Source organism: Battus philenor, unplaced genomic scaffold, assembly GCF_028537555.1.
Source record: "Battus philenor isolate CCGP_79_NKW_IND1 unplaced genomic scaffold, ilBatPhil1.0.hap1 SCAF_25, whole genome shotgun sequence".
In the NCBI taxonomy this organism is placed as follows: domain Eukaryota; kingdom Metazoa; phylum Arthropoda; class Insecta; order Lepidoptera; family Papilionidae; genus Battus; species Battus philenor.
This window is the reverse complement of record NW_027181688.1, coordinates 9,666,500-9,687,923: the sequence shown is the minus strand read 5'-3', so window position 1 is coordinate 9,687,923 and position 21,424 is coordinate 9,666,500. Positions and strand designations below refer to the sequence as shown.

Here is a 21,424-nt window from a genome sequence, read left to right as displayed (position 1 = left end):
TTTCGCGATAATAAAACTGAGTTTTACATTGCACAAACGTCGTTTAAATTGTTCACACCGAGTCTGATCAATGCTGAATCTAATTTCCGCAGATCGTCGGCGAAAAAGCCGCGACCACCCAACGCTCGCGTAAACAAATCTCTGAGGATATTTCTCTGATGTAATATCCGGTGTTAGTTACGATAGGGCCGCATTCGCACCGATTTAATTTTCAACGTATTGCGAAACGGGATTTGTAGAATGCGCCAATCGGCTTCGTTTGACGTGAACAACGATCCTAATTGAGCCAATGTACCATCCGTTGTTTGACGCATCTACATCCTGCGCGAAAAGCCCGGGAATGAGCTAAAGGCGGCCTGACACCTGCGCAGCTTCTCTTTGGATGCCGATCCAAGATCACATCTCGCGAAAAGTAATGATTATTTCTGTCCACAGACGTAGTTCTGCATATTCCCGCCGCGGCGCTGCTAGGGGCACGGGAGTGGGACGTTGATATATGTACCTTGTTATACAGGATAGTTAAAACGTAATTTTAGTGCTGGAAATTGAAAAATTGCGGATGTATAGCTGCAAGTGTCTTTATTGAACTGAAATTGTTCGACGGCAACGTCCGTGTGAGAGACGAGTGCGTCTCGTGATTGTTCCATGTGTACACATTATTTTATCCTTAATGATCCATTAGTGTATTTTTTGGGGATGTAGTCGTCGTGCCCGAATGGGCCATGGACACGATTGTATAAATGGATAGTGCGGCATAAAGACGCAATTATGAGTGAGAAGTAAATGTTCGGTGTTAAAATGTGCGAATGTCTGAACGTACGCCGTTTATCGACCGACATCATAACTTTAGGACTGGCAGATATCCAAAGAAGCGTGGCCGTGCATTGTGCGAGTTCGCTCTCCTCCGGTACATCACAATAAGGCGGGTTGGTTATCAACGCGTGCATCGCTTGTCTTTTGTTATGAACCATTTACATATAAATGAATCCTTGATCAACATGAATTATAACTCTCGAATACAAGCCGCTGGATGCGGTACTTTAAGCAACTGAACCGTGTATAGTGAAATGGCGCGTAGATTGGTCATTATAGGGCTTATTCTCATCGCGGTCAGCTGTGAACATGGACTTGAAAGTAAAGAGAAGAAAGCCTTGGCGGCGGAAAAGGAACAAGCCCGATCCGCCAACCCGGGTAGGGAACGGGGATCCTTCCAGAAGCTGTCAAGCCTGATGAACCGCACGGAAGATCATCGCGAGGGTAGGCGAAGAGGGAAGAATAACCTGAACAAGATATTGCAGATAAATCGCAAAGTACACAGCGATGGTATGATGAACGACAATGAAGGCGCTATCGCAATAAAGCAGAAGATATTCCCCGACAACGACTCCAATACACTCGAGGATAAAATGAGAGTACTTAGACCCGAAGGTCCAACTTACGAAGCCGTGTACAAGTTGAACTACGTACCGCAAGTGACCGGCGTTTATTGTAATTTTGAAATTAACAATAAATCCCAAGTAGATATGTGCATGTGGCAGTGGAACTCAACTGTCTCCAGTCACGGGCTGGGCTTTAAGGTTGTGACTGCTGAGGATGTTGTGCACATGAACGACACCACTAGAGGACTCAAGTTTACGGGGCCCAGCACGGATGCTGATGGGAATGTCGCAGGTGAGATTTCTAGTCACAGGTCTATGTACTCGTAAGCTCCAGAAAGAGTTTCTAAGGCATCAGCCTTAGAGACTCTTTCTGCCTGCGGTCTATAGCCAACAATCGACGGAATCCGAAAGTGCCGGTAAGCAAACTAAAACTTAAAAAAAAATAATGGCCTTAATTCGCGCCAACCACATCTGTCAGTCTATTTTGACAATACTTTCGATGTGTACAACTCCGGGTGATTAGCCATGTTGAATAAATTATTTAAAATGTTTTTATTTATTTCTATCTTTTCTAATATTTTTAGGAAGTTAAATAAACAAGAAGAAATTATAACACGACTAATCTAACCAAGAAAAAGATGTTAAAGGACTACAAAGAGAATTTTGAGTACATTAACAATTTTAGTAACATTCTGTGTAAAACATTTTTTACATTCTTCAAACATTTTTTTACATTCGTCATTGCGAATGTAACCAAATTTGCTATATCAAAATAAACACACGTTAAAACGAATATACTTACGATGTTTTCGTTTACAAAACAAAGTGAAAATATTCAACCTTTAAATGTCAAAGGTCTAGTTTGCGGGATCATAGTGAGGGAGCCACCGTCCACGTTAAATAGAAATTATTTAAATAACTCTTCAATTAATATAATTTATTACAAGCTTTTTACTCACGAATAAGAGTTTTTTCAATCATACAAAAAACTTGAGGTGATAATAACTTTATGCTCGGGAAAAGAAATTAGGAGATCCCTTCCAGTACATCTACATGAACGAAAGTATCGCACATAGCCCAACGGATTGGCAAGTTGAAGGCCTGTTCTTACCGGTCCTGTTGAAAATCTAGAGAGGAGGCCTATGTGCAACAGTAAACGTCCTGTGACATGAGTTTTCTGTAGTAACTTATCCAACGATCCAAAAGGGAATAAGTTGAAAATGTCACAGAATAATTTCTATAAAAAAACATTAAAATTCGAACATAAATAAATTAGCGTCGATACCTTCGATGTAATAACAACCTTTTTTATCTTTTGTAACGACTATTATTTGGCAAGGTTCTTAAAAACTCTAACAGCACAGCATAAAAGTTGCGATCGCTTTACTTTACCTCTTTTGACTCATGGTCGTTGTGGCCATATTAGTATTTACAGATTCCGCAGGTTTAAAGTGTTAGGCGGTGTAGGTGGTAATAAGCCTGAACCTAATTTAAGTTAGCTAAGCTCGAGGACTCGATGTAGAGCTTGGGCAGGAGTCGCTACATACCAGTTGGTATCACCGGATTGCAAGGCGGACACTCCTTCGACTCACTAGACTCAAGGGACCCTTCGGGAGACCAACGACTGTAACTTATTGATAATATCCGTACAATATTCCGTTTTAACAGCGGCCGAGAGGGCCGAATCTCGACTTGCGAATTTGGTATTACCTGGGAAGCCGCTGAGATTCTGATCTCTTGGGCGGTGACCTGGTGCAAAAACCTCCAAGATCATTGGGAGATAACATGAGATGAAACTCCAGCAAAGCTTCTAAATATAATAAAAGCGAGTAATCATCTCCTGTAATTTAAGCTCCGACCTCGAAGCCAAATGAGTCCAGAAATTATGTTACATTTTACTTGCCTTATCGTCCACCACAGGATAGTGCGACGTTTGAAGGTTTCTGGAGGGATTGTTGTAATTTACGGACCTTACCATTAAATAATTTTTGACGAAAAAGTCAAAAAATAATGTGAGATTTCAGTTTCACATATTGGGCTATCATGTGAAGGTCACATGCATGTCTCTAGAACGAACCATGATGCTCTCGTGGCCTAAGTGACAGAAAACAAACGATGAACGTTGACAGATGTCATGACTATTGATATATGTCAAAATAATACAATTGTCGCTGTCTCGCTTGAAGTTAAATGTGTGTTTTCTTTTTTTTTTTATTTCGTTAAGATAGAGGATCTTGGGTGAGACAGGGTTTTTTTTTAATTCGATAATTTTTTTAACTTCTGTTTATATATTTTTTACCCTCCTTTTTTCCGAAACAATCTCAGTCGTCCATTCCGTATTTTTCTTCGCAATTTCTCACATTCCTCTGGCTTACGAGTCTTTTTCTATACACCAACTTTCGTGCTTCGCTCCTCAATTATCACAGTAACCTGTATGTGCTGTAAGTCGCCCATTAGCTAACTGGCTAGTTCCATCTGACGACACACTTTAAGCGAAGAGAGTATGATTGTCTTGTTGCCAGTTGACAGGCTTGTAGTAAAGGCTAAATTGTAACAGGCCACATGTTGACATACGTCGACATATTAGCCACTCGTGCGCCGAGCGACTGTGTGAAACTTTGATGATATTATTCCTGTAGGTATATAAATTACATGGTCATGTAACTTTGACAATACAGATATTTCATAAATCGTTCCGGAACAATGAAGTATATTTCACACAACAGTCTTTTTTTTCATTTAGGAAAAGAATCACTATATTCCTAAGGTTCTCTGCCGTTAAATATGTAAACAAACGTAACTGTTTTATGGTAATGTGTACATTAAATTTCGAATTTAATGTCGTAGTGTCTGTAATTATTGAGTGATAATGTGATAACGAAGTATATGAATCTAGTGCAAAAGTGTAGTTACATAGAATATTGTCTTACATAAAATTCTGTGTTGAACTGTACCTTTGATTTGACCGTATCACATACATTAAGGTGAACGCTCTACTATTCTCGTCGTTTTATAGTAAACAAGCAAAAGTACTTTGTGGAATATTGTTTAGAAAAAAATACATTGTTACAGGAAGAGTTAAATACCGCAATCACCCTGCTTGCATTGTCAATTAATAGTGTAATATAGACAAATGTGTATATAAAAATGAATCCCTATTAGCTTTGGTTACGCCATTTTTTGAAAACGTCTTATCTGATTTCCTAAGTAGAAGTTTCTTAATACATTGTAGACGGTTCCAATAAAAAAAAAATTCCAATGTGACTTGACATTTGTAATATCGATAAATAAATGATTATCGGATTGGGCTACCAGGCTCTTAGATTGATTAGGCCGTCGTTCCATGCAGAGACCAGGGGCAAGTTCCCCAAAGGACCTAGGCTTAAGCTATCACTCGAAACTAGTTCAGAACGCGAACTCTAGGGCAGGGGGCCGCACTTCGACTTAGTCAGTTGATACTGTATGGCCAACATTACTTTCACTTCGAAAGGCGTTGACTCCCGGAGAATTGGTGAAAGAAAATTCAACAATTACTATTTAATATGAATGGATGCTTTGCGTACCCTATATCGTATCTGGTTAGCTAATGATATTGATACAATTTCTGTACTAAAATAGAGTTCTTAGTGCAATCCATAATATAAATAAGTTAATATTATGACGGTACATAGTTGATGACCTCTGGTTCGTCCCTACATTTATCTTTCATTTGTATATCAGGTTCTACCCTACCGTATTTGGGGCAAGGACTTTGCATTATCGAGTTAATATTTTATTTTACAATGATTTCATTTTGTTTATCTTTCTCCTTTCATTCTTCTAAATTTTTTAAATACTTTCCTTCTCTCTTTCACAACCTCTTTCTTCCCTACTCTTTCATATCTTCTTTCACTAGAAATATCATAAGGAAAGAAAGGCGATTGGCCTTCCTTTCCTTATTCTAATTGCTAGATCACAGATTATTACAGTATCATAGGTTGTTTCACTCGTATATAACTTTTATATATAACATTTTAATTTATATTTATGATAATAATCGTCTTTCTATTAATTGGAAGCAGGCGTTACCTTGCGGAAGTCCATCCTAAGTAAGAAAAGGACCAATAATTAGCCACTTCCGCACATGCAGTGGTAGTCGTGCTACAAAGTGCACCGCCCGCCAGCCCGCTGATAAAAGCGCATGCGGCATTCTCTGCGTACCATAATACCACACTGCGATTGCAAATCCGCCTGCCAAACGATTATGGTATATCCCTATATAGATGTCTTTGGGGGTAGGACCATGTCCCGCGTTTCCGCGAACTCTAATTAAGGTACACAAATCCTAAACCAGCTAGCAGCATAAAATCTATCAGACATCATATAAAAATATCAATTAAAATAAAAAACTAAAATAAGAAATGTGGCGAAGGAAAACAGGATATGCACGTAAGGATTGTGAGAAAGACAAAATACGACGCGATGAAAGAAAAATGATGTAGCAATAGAAATTATGAAAGACAAGAGAGAAGTACTTAAATAAAATAACAACAATAAAAAAATTATCAATAAAGTCCTTAGGTAAAAAATAAAGCACGAGATGGAGTGACAATATAGTCAAGGTCGTGGGGGTTGATAATGTTTGAGGGATGCCTGTGCCTTGCAGAGGACGTTCTTCGACTGAAAAGAAAGAAAGTAAGAAAGCTCCTGTCCCAAAAACGATAAGAACGAAAGGCTCCCAATAATCGGGACCATTAATAAAAAAACGTCTATCAAATCAATTGCGTAAGCATCGGGCGTAATATGGCCGAAACGAGAACGACGAAAAGAGCTTGAGAATTAATTGCTTAACTACTGTATTCTTAATATTGCAAAAATGACCACAAAAAACATCCGTCTGAGTTTGTTGTGGACTCTTCTCTGATCAGGTCACGAATTTACGTGGCTTTTAGTGTACACAAGTGGTCACTTTAAAAGATTCTATGGAATATATGTATATATGAGCCTACTTCGCCAACTACGTCGTTTGGTTTTCGAATGGTTATAAATTATTTTGTACGTAGGTGTTCTTAATAACATCGCATTCAAATTTCGAATACATATTTAATGGAAGTCAAGTCCATCCTAAGTAAGAAAAGAAAAAGACCAATATTTAAAACCAATATTTTGAAACACGTGTTGAGTGGTTTAACGGTGGCAGTTGTGTGATTCGCATTGTTTGCCGTATACGCATTTATCAGCAGGCTGGCGGGCGGTGCACTTTGTTGCACGACTACCGCTGCATGTGCTGAAGTAGCTAAATATTAGTCTTTTTCTTTTCTTTCTTTCGAATATATGTCTCGGTCTAGAAGCAGCGCGACGTGTGAATGTAAGTAGATTGTATTGTATGTAGCGGTACCCACAATAGAAAGCCTTTAGATGGTACAGACAACATAATTCACTAACAGTAGGTTTGATAGGAGATAGTGCAAGTTAAAAATTGTTCCAAATATTATTGCAAAAAGTTTTTATAAGTAAATCGGAGAAGATATCTGATTTATCGGTAATTAAAATCTATTTGATATACCGTGGTAATAGGTGCTTATATATCCTGCACAGGACTGTGTTTGTGTATGCTATTTTGGAACCTAAGTTGTGATTTTTTAATGAACACAATGCATGCATATACAGGGTGATAGCTTATAGGTATAAAATCTTTAAAGAAGTGAATAGTAATAAGCTATACAAGCTTATTACTATTAATTATCATATGGTTCATCTATGTGAAAATCAATGGTTCCAGAAATAATAAATAAAATAATGATAACAAAGTAAGAAAAATCGTTTTAAAACTCAAATTACTAAATAATAAAATTTATTTTTGTTTATTATCTGTCCTTGCAGATTTTGTGCTGCTAGCCCGTTTTGTGCTATAAGCATGCCGCGTTCTAATAGAAAAAAAAATTTAACCAAAATATTTTATAATGATCACTTTATAAACAGAGACTGGAAAAATATGTAAAAGCTTTAAACCTTTTTGGTAAAAAATGCGTTCTACATTCACCCTTTTGAAACCTTTACATCTTTAACCAATCAACTGCATACATGAAAATCCATGAAACGTCATGTTGTATGATTTATTTAATTCTATTAGACATATTTAGTTGTTAGAACAAAATCAAATTTTTTTAACGAAATCATCCTGTACATGCCTATACACAGTTGCCGATAATGGGGTTACTTATATAACATAGACAGCTTTTCAAAAGCTTCGTCAATTATTATAAATAAACTTATCCACTTGTATTACATTAGCTTTTAAAGCTTATATCGAATCATCCTGTATACCGGAATGTAATATGCAGTAAACGAATGTCAATGCTAAATCTTATTAAACTTTATTTTACTAGTCTGAATTTTGAAACGATTCTCGTGTTCTATAATTAACATACATATTTTAATTTTTAATTAACCACAGAGCTTATTCGTGTTACAATGCAACAAGGCAGAAATCGGCCATGACCTTTGACACAAATCACAAAGTATTTATAAATAAAAACTTAAACCAATTTAATTTCTCGCAGCATAAAAGGCGGGAACGTCCCCTGATGCAATCGAATCAACTTACGCGCTACTCGAGCGGCGCTAGTAAATCCATTAACGAAGGACTATACTTGACAGTTAACTTTGTTTTTATATAACACGGTTATAAACAGTAATATAAATCGGTAGATATTATAGACAAACGGTGTTGTAGGCTTTCAATTCTCTAAGTAGACCCACGTTAAGATCGCGTGAAGTAGATACTGGTACAGGACCGGTGATCGTAGCGATCTATGTCGAAGACCTATGCTTTGCAGTGGTCTACCGGCTGACATGATGATGAATCTTGCTGCTAGACTGATTTTTGTGCAATTTCATACCGTGCTAAGCCAGGTCGGCTCGACCTGGTAGAGGAAACTTCATTAGTGCGAACCAGGCAGCTATAACCTGATGCTGTTTTACTAATAAAAATCATATAAAATCATGAAAAATAAATAAATATGTCATTTTTGGTACTGTCTTTATCCCTCACAGTCATCAAGTTTATATATACGACTATCTCTGTTATACCTCAAGAACAATACAAGTTATAGCATCCGCACTAAGCGAGGTGTGACAACCAGGTCAAAAAGACCGGGTTTTTGCGGTAAGCGTATTAATAAATAAAATGAGCACGTCAATATATTTCATATAATTGTGACGCCTTTTTAATAACATACATGAATTAGACCCTTTTTTAATTACCGGGGTTTTACTACCGGCAAAGAGGAATGTATAGATTCCGTGGGTTTGTGGGCAGAGCATAGAAGGTGCCTAACATAAAACCTCTTTTATGGTAGCGTAGCTCGAAGCTTCTAGCGCCATAGCTCTAAGCGCTACACTTTTTCACAGGATTGGGCGGTTGCCGAGCATTTAAATCGCTTAGGCGGACTCTGCAAAGCCTAGTGCAAATATCAACATTAATAATACATTATTAACAATATTAATTCATATATTCTTATTATAATTCACATACAATCATTAAAAGGACCACTTGTGTACGTGGGTTTTACCTGTAGAGCCTAATTTGACATAAACTACAATCAGATTGAACCCCTCTATATTGGCATCCGTCATTTTAATGCTTCGAGGATTCCAAACACATCCTGATTTGAGAAGAGCGCACAATAAAGTCAGACGGGTTTTTTGTAGACTTTCACATCTTTATAAATACATGAAATTGGAGAGTCTATTTCTAATATTAAAATATACACCGTAAAACATATTATGCCAAAATTATTTTTTTAATTTTGTCTGTCTGTCTTTATGTTTGTTACGGATAGTCTTTGAAATGACCTAACCTATTGCGATGGGACTTATACTGGCAGGTAGCTAATGTGATAAGGTGTTTAGTTACAGGGCTACTTTTATTTAAAAAAAATTATTAAACGAAAAAAAATCAATTTTTTTTGTTAATTTTCACGCGGATGTAGTGGTAATACACTTAAAAATCAATTACATTATAATGGAAATGAAAAATAGTTTAATATTTTAACCCTTAGTAGCCTGATTTACGAAAGTGATTATTTTTTTAATATTACTGTATTTGCTTGAAGGTCTAGATGAAGGGAAAAACAGATTTTTTTTTTAATTTTGTTGGAAAGAATACTATACAACAGTAAAATACGTACAGCCAACTTATAAAAAAAACTCATAGTAATGTGAACATTCGGTTTAAAAGATTGGTATCAAAATTGAAACTCTAGGTTATTAAGGGTTAATTTAATAAGAATATATTATTATATCATAAAAGAGAATATTATGAAAATAAGTACATTTTATGATGTCCAGACAAAAATGAAAAAGTTACCTTCATTATTAGTGCTAATCTTATGTAATTCGTTATTTATCCTAATTGTATTAATATTCTTATCCACGTACATCGAATTGTTATACATAAATGAACTATGCCGTCGTTTCAGTCATATTTCAGAAGCTAGTCTTAGGCCTTCCCCGAAGATATATATGGTGTATATATTGTTATCGCCACGCTTGGCAGGCAAGTTGGCGAACGCATAGTAGTATAGTATGTACGAAGACGATGCCATGAAATATGTACCGACATAATATTTTCTTCACTAAACTTTTCCCTGAGATTTACGTCTCATTAACACTCGATGCATCTATTCGCTTAAAAACTGCATAATCATCTATAAAGAAGATATTAAATCGATTGTAAACGTTTCAAAAATGTTACCGACCTTTTCAATTTTATTTCCATAGAATAAACAATTCTTATCATCCTTATAAGATCTTCCTCACTGCTGTGATCCCGACCCTATCTGTAAAGTTTGTCGGGTACTATGTTACGCCATCTAGCGTCTTCGGCGGTGTGTATTACTACGACTATTATGGCATCGAGTGTGGTTCAGACCTGATCTGACCAGCGTAAGGGACTGTAGCCTAATGGTATACGTTTATCATCTTTTCCGGTGATCAAAAGTTTTTCACAAAACGTTCTTATTCTAAATAGTAAGATCAAAATAATCATTCGTTCGTCGATCACGTGGCCTAAATCAAAGACATACCTTACCGTTGTTGACCGGAAACAAAATAACATACACGTTTTCTATTAAAAGACACAAACCAAAGTCCAGATAAAGTACAATGTCCTGACAAATACATACTTAATGTCACAGGATGTTGTCGAATCATTTTAAATCACCACATCCTTTTTAATACAGTCATTCACAGCTCGATTGTTGTCAACACCAAGGGAAAGGCTTGGAATATATATGTTTATATAGTTAAGTTAAATTTGTTGACCAGACCAGTATATATCTATTATATCATTGATGTTAATGCTTCCAGCCCTGAAGAACTAAAGGTTCCGCGAATTTAACAAAATGAAACTATCCCTATTTGATCAGCTGAACAAACACATAGCACCAAGGTCGACTACACACGTGTGAGTGAGTAGCGTAATGAGTGTAGAGAGAGATAAAAGCGTATTCAGCAATCAAAGGTTGGCGCATCCCTCCTTTGAGATCCCTCATATCTCAGAAAGAAGCGGTTTGTGAACTGTTGCTTGACTTTGGTGTATTGTACTCGTGTTTGAGTGTGATGTATCATGGGTGGAGAGATTGTTATTGTGAGGTCTGCGGTCTTACAGGATTTTGAGTGACTGAGGAGGATATGATACGATGATTGGGTTTGTGGAAGCCGCGAGAAGGAAGTGAAGACGTTTTTAAGAAAAAAGAAGAGAAAGGGGGAAACTAAGCTAGCTTAAGTGCGCTGTATCTAAACAAGCGATTCAGGAACCGCAAGACTAAGTTAGGTGTGATAGTTACTCTCAGTTACTCTAATCTTGATTGTGTATATAGTGGGCTTTCTAGTTATAAATATCAAAGAAATAGCCGTCGTAGTTTTTAGAAAATAGTAACACTAGTATTGTCGATACAACTAATACAATTTTTGTTTACAAGAAACTTTCAATACGAGACAGCTACAGAAAATCTTCCTTTATTCGACTTTTAACCTGAAAACGTCTTGAAAGATCCGTACGCTTCGACGGTTCACTCGACAATAAAGCACTCGCAAGACACGCGTTTGAATCATCTCTTTATGATATTAATGCCTTTTGGTGTAAAAATGATTGTAATTATGTCAATACAAACATTCAGTATGAAACATGTATACTGTTTACTTGACGCAATAGTGTTTCATTCAACACTAGGAGACGAGAACCTGTGAAGTAAAGGAGGTATAAGCATTTAACGGTCTGTAGCGTTTGGGCAGCGACTTAAAATAACGTTATTTTATTTTAAGTCGCTGCCCAATGTACTAACTAATATATAATTGAGTATTCGAAATTGTATTGTTAATATGTATAAATTTTAGCTGTATTTAGCCATAAGGGAAAATTGTGTAAGCAAAATTGTTAAAAATTATAAAACGCTCTCGTGCCACGCAGCTGGGAGAAGAAAGATCCGTATCAAATAGCGGCAACCCTCTCCCAACTGTCTGCGTTTAGTTTAAGCGAAAAATAAATATTGTGAAAAAACACAAGCGATACAAATTAGAATTAATAAAAAAAGACTACCCCTACAATGCGACAATAATATGACGTATAACTTACAAAGTAGCCAATCAAAAATAAGTCTTATGTGCGGAGAAGTAAGGTTTTATTATCAATCATTCCCGAAAATACCGTGCCACCCTGTAGGAATCTTCAACTATTTTGATTGTTTTTTCTATTCTATTAACCACTGAATAATTATTTTGAACCTTAACTTAGTGGCCGCGTATTTGCTACTTATCGGCGTAACTATCATCTTAAATGGTTATTATTTTTAAGGGTTAAATTTCTTGAATATCTTAAGACCATATTTCGGTTCGTTACAAAAAAATTATAGCAAGATTTCTTACATATTTTCTAGTTTTGTTCTTAGTTTAAGCAATATTAGTTTAAAATGTAAACTTAAATTCATATTAAAAAAGTACAAAAAATTATTTTTTGGTACACTTTTACATGCCATAAGGTTTTAGTTTCAAATATACAATATAAAGTTTAAGGAGGAACTTAACATAACTTAAGCATTAATAAGTACATGTAAATACTACTACTACTAATGTTTTCAAGACGTATTAATATACATTATGCGTGTGATATATCATATATGTATATATTTAAATATACATATATAGTCGACAAGACAATGTCGGCATTCGTATTAATATTGTTTTAATATATTTTAAAATAAACCAATGTCTAAATGTCAACACGATGAAGAATTTGAACAGTGATTTTTTTTCACGTTCCGAAATAATTGAGCGGTCATCGAACCCGTCTTGTCGCCTATAACTGTCGACGCTAAATAAATATCGACTGGAGACATTCCCGCCATTACGTCAAACACTCCCCTTGGTGATAAATCGAATTGTAATTTTATATTTTCCATGGAAATGTTTTAAGGAACGTACCTAGCTAATTATCAATGTTATTCATTTTAAGCATTATATAAACGAATTGACTTTTTTAACTATAGCATTTAAAAATTGTTTTTAATAAAATTATTTGTTCATGTCATTTCGCGCGCTTTTCAAGGCAGCCATTTTTTATTTTTATTTTACAGATTAATATCTGTCAATTACAGTTTTCAAATATTTTTTCTTTTATTCGCTTCCTAATTATTTATCTGTGGCGAATCATGTCAGTCTCCGCCGCTATATTTTTCCAGGCTGTTCTATTTTATGAAAATTTTATGGAACCATGCATGGTGGTGTGGAACGCATTTAAAACTGCAACATTCCAGCGAGAAGGTAGCCGTCAGTTATTTAATAAAAACGATTATTTAATAGTATACATAATAAGTATAAACTTCTAATGATTATTGAATTATGGTTATAGGTGTAAAAGCGTTATATATCGATTTATAAACGTTTTTTTTAATAATTCTAATTTGTATCGCTAGTTTTTTTTTTACATATTTTTTTTTCGCTTTTACTAAACGTAGACAGTAGGGAGAGATTTGTCGCTATTTGATACGGATCTTTCTTCTCCCAGCTGCGGCGAGGCACGTTTTATAATTTTTTACAATTTTCTCTTATGGGTAAATACAGCTAAAATTTATACACATTAACAATAAAATTTGGAAGTTTTACTCAATTATACATTAGCTGGTACATTATTTTATTTTAAGTCGCTGCCCAAGCGCTACAGACCGTTAAATGCCTTGAGATTTAGGACAATGTGTCGGGCCAACTCATCAAAAGATTCTGCTATAGATTTTTTCTTGAGAAAGTCCGGTAAGTTGAACGGAGGTATATTAAGGTTTTCACATAAGGTCACGTGGTTACGTCTTTTGGATTCGAATTGGGAGCAGTGTCTGAGTAAGTGATGAAAAGTCTGTGTTGTGGAGATCGATTATATATATTTAAACGGTGCTGGTACTGCTTGCAGTACCCGTGCCCGCTTAGTAGTTGTGTGAGATGGAAAGATGTCTTGATAAGTTTTCGCAGTTTGTGTATGTTAGTGAGTTTCGAAAGAAGTCCTATGGTATGTCGACCCTGAGCCGAGCTCTCGTATCTCGCCTGCCAAATGCAGTTGTGTTCCGCGCGGATTGCGCTCTTCACGAAACTCATTCGGAAGTAAACAAAAGCCGGTGTAGAGTGCATTGCGGATTCGCTTTTTGCTGCCAATCGGCTGCCTCGTTACCGAGGACGCCTGTGTGGCTTTTGACCCAGGTAAAGTGTAATGTAGCTGACGCGCGTGCGTATATCAGAGTGTGAATTTGTGTGACGGTGGGATGGGTGTTGCTTCTATTCTGTAGTGCGGCGATGGCCGATTGTATAATTGTGTATGTGTTCGGGTGTGTTGGTGTGTGGTGTGTTGGCCCATGAGCAGGCTTTAAAAATGACGAAGAGCTCGGCTTGAAAGACCGAGAAAAACGAGTGAAGTCTGTATTTTTTGGAGGCAGTTTGGCGGCCTTCCAGGAAAGCAACGAATGCCGCTCCCACGGAGGAGTCCTCCAGCTGCTCCCATCAGTGTAGATATTCAAAACATGGGGATAGGGTGGAGTGTAATTACGATCTCTAGAAGGGGAAACATCGGTAGAACATAGTAAACGTGTATAAATCTATTTATTCTGAAACAATATCATATGAAGAAATTATCAAGACGTTTCAGCCCTTTAGACGCCCACTGTAAGACATAGGCATTCCCCAAAGATATATATGGGGTTATATAGTATAATCGCCTCGCTTGGCAGGCTGGTTGGCGATAGCAATGTGGTATTATGATACGCAGAGGTCACTGCTGACCATCCTCAGTAAACTTGTTTGTGAGCTGTGGCAAATCTATGTAATTCATGCAAAAAGTGTGAATTATGTAAGATTGTATCCCAGGAAACTCACCCGCGATGTAGCCAGTCGGTTTTTAAAGTTTTGAAGTGGAGACCACAGAGAGTAGAACGGTTACCCATAAGGTTAATAGAGCATGTTAAGGTTGTAGCATTTACGTGAGAATGCTCCTTAAGACTGGCCACTACTGCTACAATACAATACTATATAAATTTATTTTTTTCTTGCGCATTCGAATTTAAATTCTAATACCGATTTAAATTCAGAAGCCATCAGTGACGTTCACCCTGCTATGGTGTTCGGAGTTATGTTTAAATTGTAAATAGTCTGTGTATATATGTGAATATACCACGTAAATCGCTCCTGGCTGTCATTTACCTCGCCATCAAGAAGGATATGTACACACGTGTTCACTTTTACTCACCTTCACCAGCATTATCTGGTATAAGATCTTCAGAAGACACTAGATAAAGGGTGCTTCCAAGCGATTGTAATTGAAATCTACAGGTGGTGATTTTATCACTGAACGTCATACGACTCAAATAATATTGAACTCGTAAATACATTCTTTATATATATATATATATATATATATATATATATATATATATATATATATATATATATATATATATATATATATATATATAAAGAATGTATATATATGTTTTAATTATATCAATGTATACGTCTAATGAGATGTCACAAGAGAGCAATGGACTCACTAGTGTCCATTTCTCAGCCGTAATTCACTCTGAGGAACATTAATTCGGGCGTGGTTTCCGAAATTGATACATGAATTATGAAGGAAACCGATGCGGTACAGTGCTTTGGCTTCATGTAAATAAAATGGCCGCCGTAAATGTTACGTTAAATGGAAATAAAATGCAAAAATTTCTAAGAGCTGAATATAATTAATAGATTAAAAAAAGTCGAAAACGGATTCCCCAGAGATTTCTAATAAGACTTTTTGGAGGCGGTTTGCATCTAGAGTCTTCTGGAAATTTTAACTTGGTTTATAACCATAAACAATACAAATACATAAGAGCATAAAATGTTAATTTCAAGGTCACATTTTATGTGAATCTGAATAGAAAAATAATATTTCGTGGCAGTTAATAAATTAGTATTCAATAAATTAAAATGTATTGTTTTTATGTATGTGACGTAAATAATTATTTTGTTTGTACTATTAATGTTCTTCTGTTTAAATATAAGCTAGTGTAATGGCCAGGGATGTGTCGTGTGCACAGCCCTACACGACAACCCTACAAGAGATATTTGATTTTTTAAGGTCCCATTTTGGAGCCTGTCGTTGCTTAGGACAGGGACCTTTATTTCATTATTTTATTTCATTTATCCTTTGTATTTCCATAGTTCATTTCTTTCTTTCTTCCGCTCTTCACATTTTCTCACACTCTGTAGCATTTTTATACATTTTTTCGCAGTTATACTTTTACCTGTCTCTTCTTATTTTAATTTTTTATTTATTTTCACATAGTTTTTGACACTCTGTACACTTATGTGAAATTTTAAAACTTTAACTATATTTTCTAGTACCATATTACATATATTAACACATTTTTTTCGCGGCCTTACTTCGTGTTTTCTTTTTTCGACATATTTGATTTTGTGTTAAAATAGAGAAGCTTAAAGTTATCAACGATGTAAAAGGTTAAAGGGCTAGCATGCAACACCATCGTTCACGGCTCTCTAAGACAACAATAGAAAGGCCCGTAGAAAAATTGTAGCGCACTGGCATTATTAAAATAAAAGAATTTATTTTACAAAGTTACCAGAAAAAACTCTAAGAACTAATTTAATTAATATTATACTCAAGAAATAAATAGAAACATGTAGATACACTATTTTAAATTAGTTAGTATTGATGTCATAATTGGCGCGCATTTTGACAGCTGAAAGAAAAGTTAAAAATAACAAGGCACAGATAATAAAGAAATTTAAAAATAGAATTATAAATCTGTACGGTATAATGCATATCAGCGCACACGGCTCGCTTCTATGCAATCATTTCAGACCGAGTTTGTTACGTCTAAAAATAAATGTCGGACGGATCCGTCTGGTGCGAAATCAGTACGTTAGAGTTTACTGCAACTCGGTAACTATTCCTCCATGAAATACTCCATTTGCGCTACCAAGTGATTTAATTAAATTGACGTTCTAGTTTGTTCTATGTTAGCAAAAGCTTTTTAAGCCAATCATTATTTTAATTCTATCTGTATAATCGAATAACCTATTAAATTTAAAACATGTGAATATATATCTCACGCAAGTCACGATCGATTAAAGTCAAAGAAAAAAAATCATTAAAGTAAAAGATCTCTTTCACCATCATGCCATTTCAGATCGTATTTTTTATATATTTAATAGTTTCATACTGCTTAAAGTATTTTCTATCAGTTAACTATTACGAAGATGTAGAGATAAATTAATAAAAGTAGATAAAAGAAGTAAATATCATACATTTGTACTGCGCAGGATATTTATAACCTAAAAGCCAGAGATTCTCCGAGGGAAGTTTTTCAAACACATTGATAAATAAAATATACATATTTTTTTTTGTTTAATTTAAAAATAGTGTTAGACACATAAGTATAATGTATACATTATGTTAAATTTCGTCTTTAAAATATTAACCAATTCTTCATAGGTATTAATGGATATAATAAAGCGTAATAAAATGCTATAAGATATTTTAGGCCTTCTTTTTTAATTTTAATTTTTAAACAAATGTTACTATAGATTACAAGAGTTTTTAGTTCATCGAAATGTATTGAACATAGTTTTTGACTTATTTACATGGTTAATATTATAATTCCAAAAATGTTTAAATTTTGTGTCAAAATGTCGAGTTGAGTTTCTGGCCGGCTTTTCTCAGCAGATCAGCATTCCGAACCGGTTGTAGGTATACTTATGTTAAAATAATCGACGTTTTAATTGTACATGTAAAAACCTAATTAAATAAAAATATTTTGAATTTTAATTACCCTTTGAACATAAAATATGTATTGTTTACTGATATAGAACCACAGATGATAATGTAATCATCTGTACAAAATATTTTTAAAGTAAACAAAATCGCGTTATTATGATGTTGAAATTTCACTGCTTCTATGGTTAATTACATTTTTACCATTCAGTATTGGTAGCCAAATAAAATTTTCAGAGATTGTTTTACATTACCCCTAATAGTGTTTAAGATAGTTTGAAGAAAAAAATGTTAAGTGATTTTTAAGTGTTAAGTTTTCTTTATTTAACTCCATGTCATTTCAAATTTGGACAGTTACATTATGTCATCAAGTTATCTGAAGGAAACATATATTTTCGAAAAGATCAGCTAAACTAGAGTTCTCCAAGCTTTTTTGTGTCGTAGACCCCTTGCCATGTGTTTCCGTGTTGGGTAGACCCCCTACTTACCTGATATTGATTTCCTGTAAATTTCTAACTGTAGTGAAGTTTAGTGTTAAAAACTTAAAGTAAAAACACATGTTAATTTATACATTTATTAATTGAATTTAAATTAAAACTACACAAAATAAAATTTTGTATCTGTTATGTAAAATATACGTAACATTAAATAAACATAAAATAAACTATAAATAAAATAACATAAGCAATAAGTCAATATTTTTAGTGGGAAGGATGAACCTGATGCTTTAATAATAAATTATCAACATTTGGCGTCAATTTTGCAAGGGTCAATCTTAAATCTCCTCGGCTAATGTGTTTCTTTTTTTCGTTAGGAGATTGGTAACAGCGCTGAACCCCCTTTTCACTAGGTATGACGATGGAAAGGCAATTAAAATTTTCCACTATCGTGGACCCCCATTTTCATTTCATGCACCCCCAAATTTTTTTTGCTGACGTAGACCCCTTGCAGGTTGTCATAGACCCCTAGGGTTCGATATAGACCACTTTGGGAATCACTGAGCTAAACATACATGGGGATGAATTAGGTATTGAGATCCCCACCAATGAGCCACGTATGATCTACAGGTAGTGTTACATCTGTATATTCAACAGATTGTAATTATTTATTTTTACTGTCTGTATCTACACGTACATGATTTTAATCTATAAGTTTGATATAGAACAAACATTTGAAAATTAAAAAAACAAATGTATTCGTTCCAAATACAAACGTTTTCGATATATGTCGAATAAATTTCCAACAAAGAATAATCATCTTAAGTTCAGACCACTTTACTTTATATTTTTCTCTTTAATTCGCAAGATTGCCGTGGCTGTGTGAGCGTGGGATAACCGTGGGCGGGCAGCAAGGATCGCCGCCCACAGACGCTTATACAAAACGTAGCGCTTAGTGAAATTTAAAACTCTTAAACACTAGATTTACACAGCGATTGTATAGTGAAAATAAGCAAATTTAAAATAATACAATAGATTATTAATTAACTTAAAGCATTGTTTTACAAAGAATATATATTTATTTAACTTTATCTAATATATAAAATTCTCGTGTCACGGTGTTCGAACTTGAACTCCTCTGAAACGGCTCGAACGATTTTTACCAAATTTTATATGCGTATTCAGTAGATCTGAGAATCGGCTACTATCTATTTTTCATACCCCTAAGTGATAAGGGTGGTCCACCCCTAAATTATTTTTTTTATTCTTAAGACAACTTTTTTGGTTTTTATTTTATTATGATACAGCATACAAAAATACATACAACCTTAAATTTTCACCCCTCTACGATCAACCCTTATTTTTTTTGTTAATTAAAACCGTATTTTTTTTGCAAAACAACGTTTGCGGGAACAGCTAGTTATATATAGAATAGTTGACTTAATAACTTACCCTCCAAGATTATCGACGTGACAGCAGTAAACTGAGGCAGATGCTTCTATATAATCAAAGTTTCCCTTAAAAATTTCGGGTAAAACCGATTGGAACCGGCCTGCATTCAACAAAAACCTTAAAAAGGTGCCTATCACCATGCATACATATGTATATATGGTTCCAGAGTTATCACAATATGTAATGGCTTCTATATTACGTGAATAATCCACTAACTATTTACTAGATCTTTGCTATGTCTACTGAGCAATAAAGAAAATAATGGTTTTCTTTATTACATATTACAAAGTTAATACTTCCGAATGTTAATTAACATTCTTTTCCATACTTTCTGGATAAATTATATTTATTTACTTAATGACTAGTTTTTCTTTTTCCCCCGTCTTCCCCGTCTATTGTGACTTATTCCCATCACACTGTTTACCCTTGTAACAAAATATATAGGAGTATTATTATATTTTTGGAATCATAAAGTTTTGTCCTTTCAGCCCTTACACGCCCACTGCAAGGCATAGGCCTTACCCAAAGATATCTATGGGGGATATATCATTATCCCCACGCATGGCAGATCGCAGTGTGGTATTATGGTACGCAGAGGACATTGCCTTCTTTCTTTTGGTAACATGTTTGTGAGCTTAGTGAGAATTAATGCACAAAGTGTAAATTACATAAAATTGTATCGGAAATCGAAACCACTACCTACAATCGCACGTCTTAGTCCTTTGCCGCAGGTCTAGGAATATATCTTAGACTTAAAATTTTGTTTTTTCGTCGAATATGAAAAAAGTAGTAAAAAATGTGTTTTCAAATTATAACTCTATATACAACTTGATCGGAATTTTTTTTTTTGCATTCGTTTGAAATTCATAGAATGGAATATTTGAATTTACGAGGTTGCGCAGACCATGTGAAGCGTAGGGGGAACAGCTATAAAATACGGCAACACGTACTATCCGTGTACAACGTAGTGAGTTATGTATTTGTTGTTTTAGTAATATATTTACAATTTATAATTCTTATTGTATAACTAATGATTTTTTTAATTTAAAAAGTCATAAATATCCATAAAATGGCAGAATATCAGGCCAAGTTTTAACCTGCATGAGTTATATAGTAACATAGTGTGAAGAAAAACGTTCTTTTCTTTAAATTATCGCACCCCTTAATGCCTCTTGTGGGTGTAATTTTATAAAATCCGTTATTAGTTGATCGATACTTGAAAAAAGGAATATTTTTGCTAAATTTAAGTTATCTAAACCTTACGGCTCAAGAGATATTGTGATGAGTCAGTACATAGATGGAAATCTTTTATATACATTCTTAAAACGAATGCAAATAGTGTTATACGAATAAGTAGTGAAAATATGAGTAAAAAAAAAAGAAGCTGATCTTTTTTATTATTATGATCTATATTCTATATTATTTAGCGTCCGCGCCTTTGTTTTTACAATTACATCTAATATTCCCGATTATTTTTTTGCGCACTTTTTTGCACGTTACAATGTTTACTAAGTCTCCTGATCTATTTTAACGACGCCCTAACAATGTTCATTTTTTAAAATAACCTTTTGTGGGACCACTTCCTCATCCCTACTCCATATTACCATCGTCAGGCTGTAAGCCAGTATTTGTGCGACGGTTGCCGTATTCGTCACATCCATGTATCTTGCGATCGCATCTTGAGTTTCTTCCGTGTAATACACGCACGTGTTCGTATGACGTGATATTGTTACCGCATGATGGACACAGTTATACAGTCCGAGGGTGTCTTGTTCAACGGACAACGATGACCGCCTCATTCTTTAGCTCCTGACCTTTATGGATGGTGAGCGTTTCTAAACCTGGCTCTGTACCTTAGCTTTAGC

The 21,424-nt window shown here is 34.9% G+C and overlaps 1 protein-coding gene across 1 annotated transcript in view; it reads left to right on the top strand.

Moving 5' to 3' along the window:
- Positions 1-587: 587 nt before the first annotated feature.
- Positions 588-21,424, top strand: part of Alk (Anaplastic lymphoma kinase) — a 68,245-nt gene continuing 47,408 nt past the window's right edge. The window contains exon 1 of the mRNA XM_068768278.1: positions 588-1,671. Coding sequence (XP_068624379.1) covers positions 1,068-1,671 — 604 coding nt within the window. The 5' untranslated portion in view covers positions 588-1,067. The remainder of the gene's footprint in view (positions 1,672-21,424) is intronic.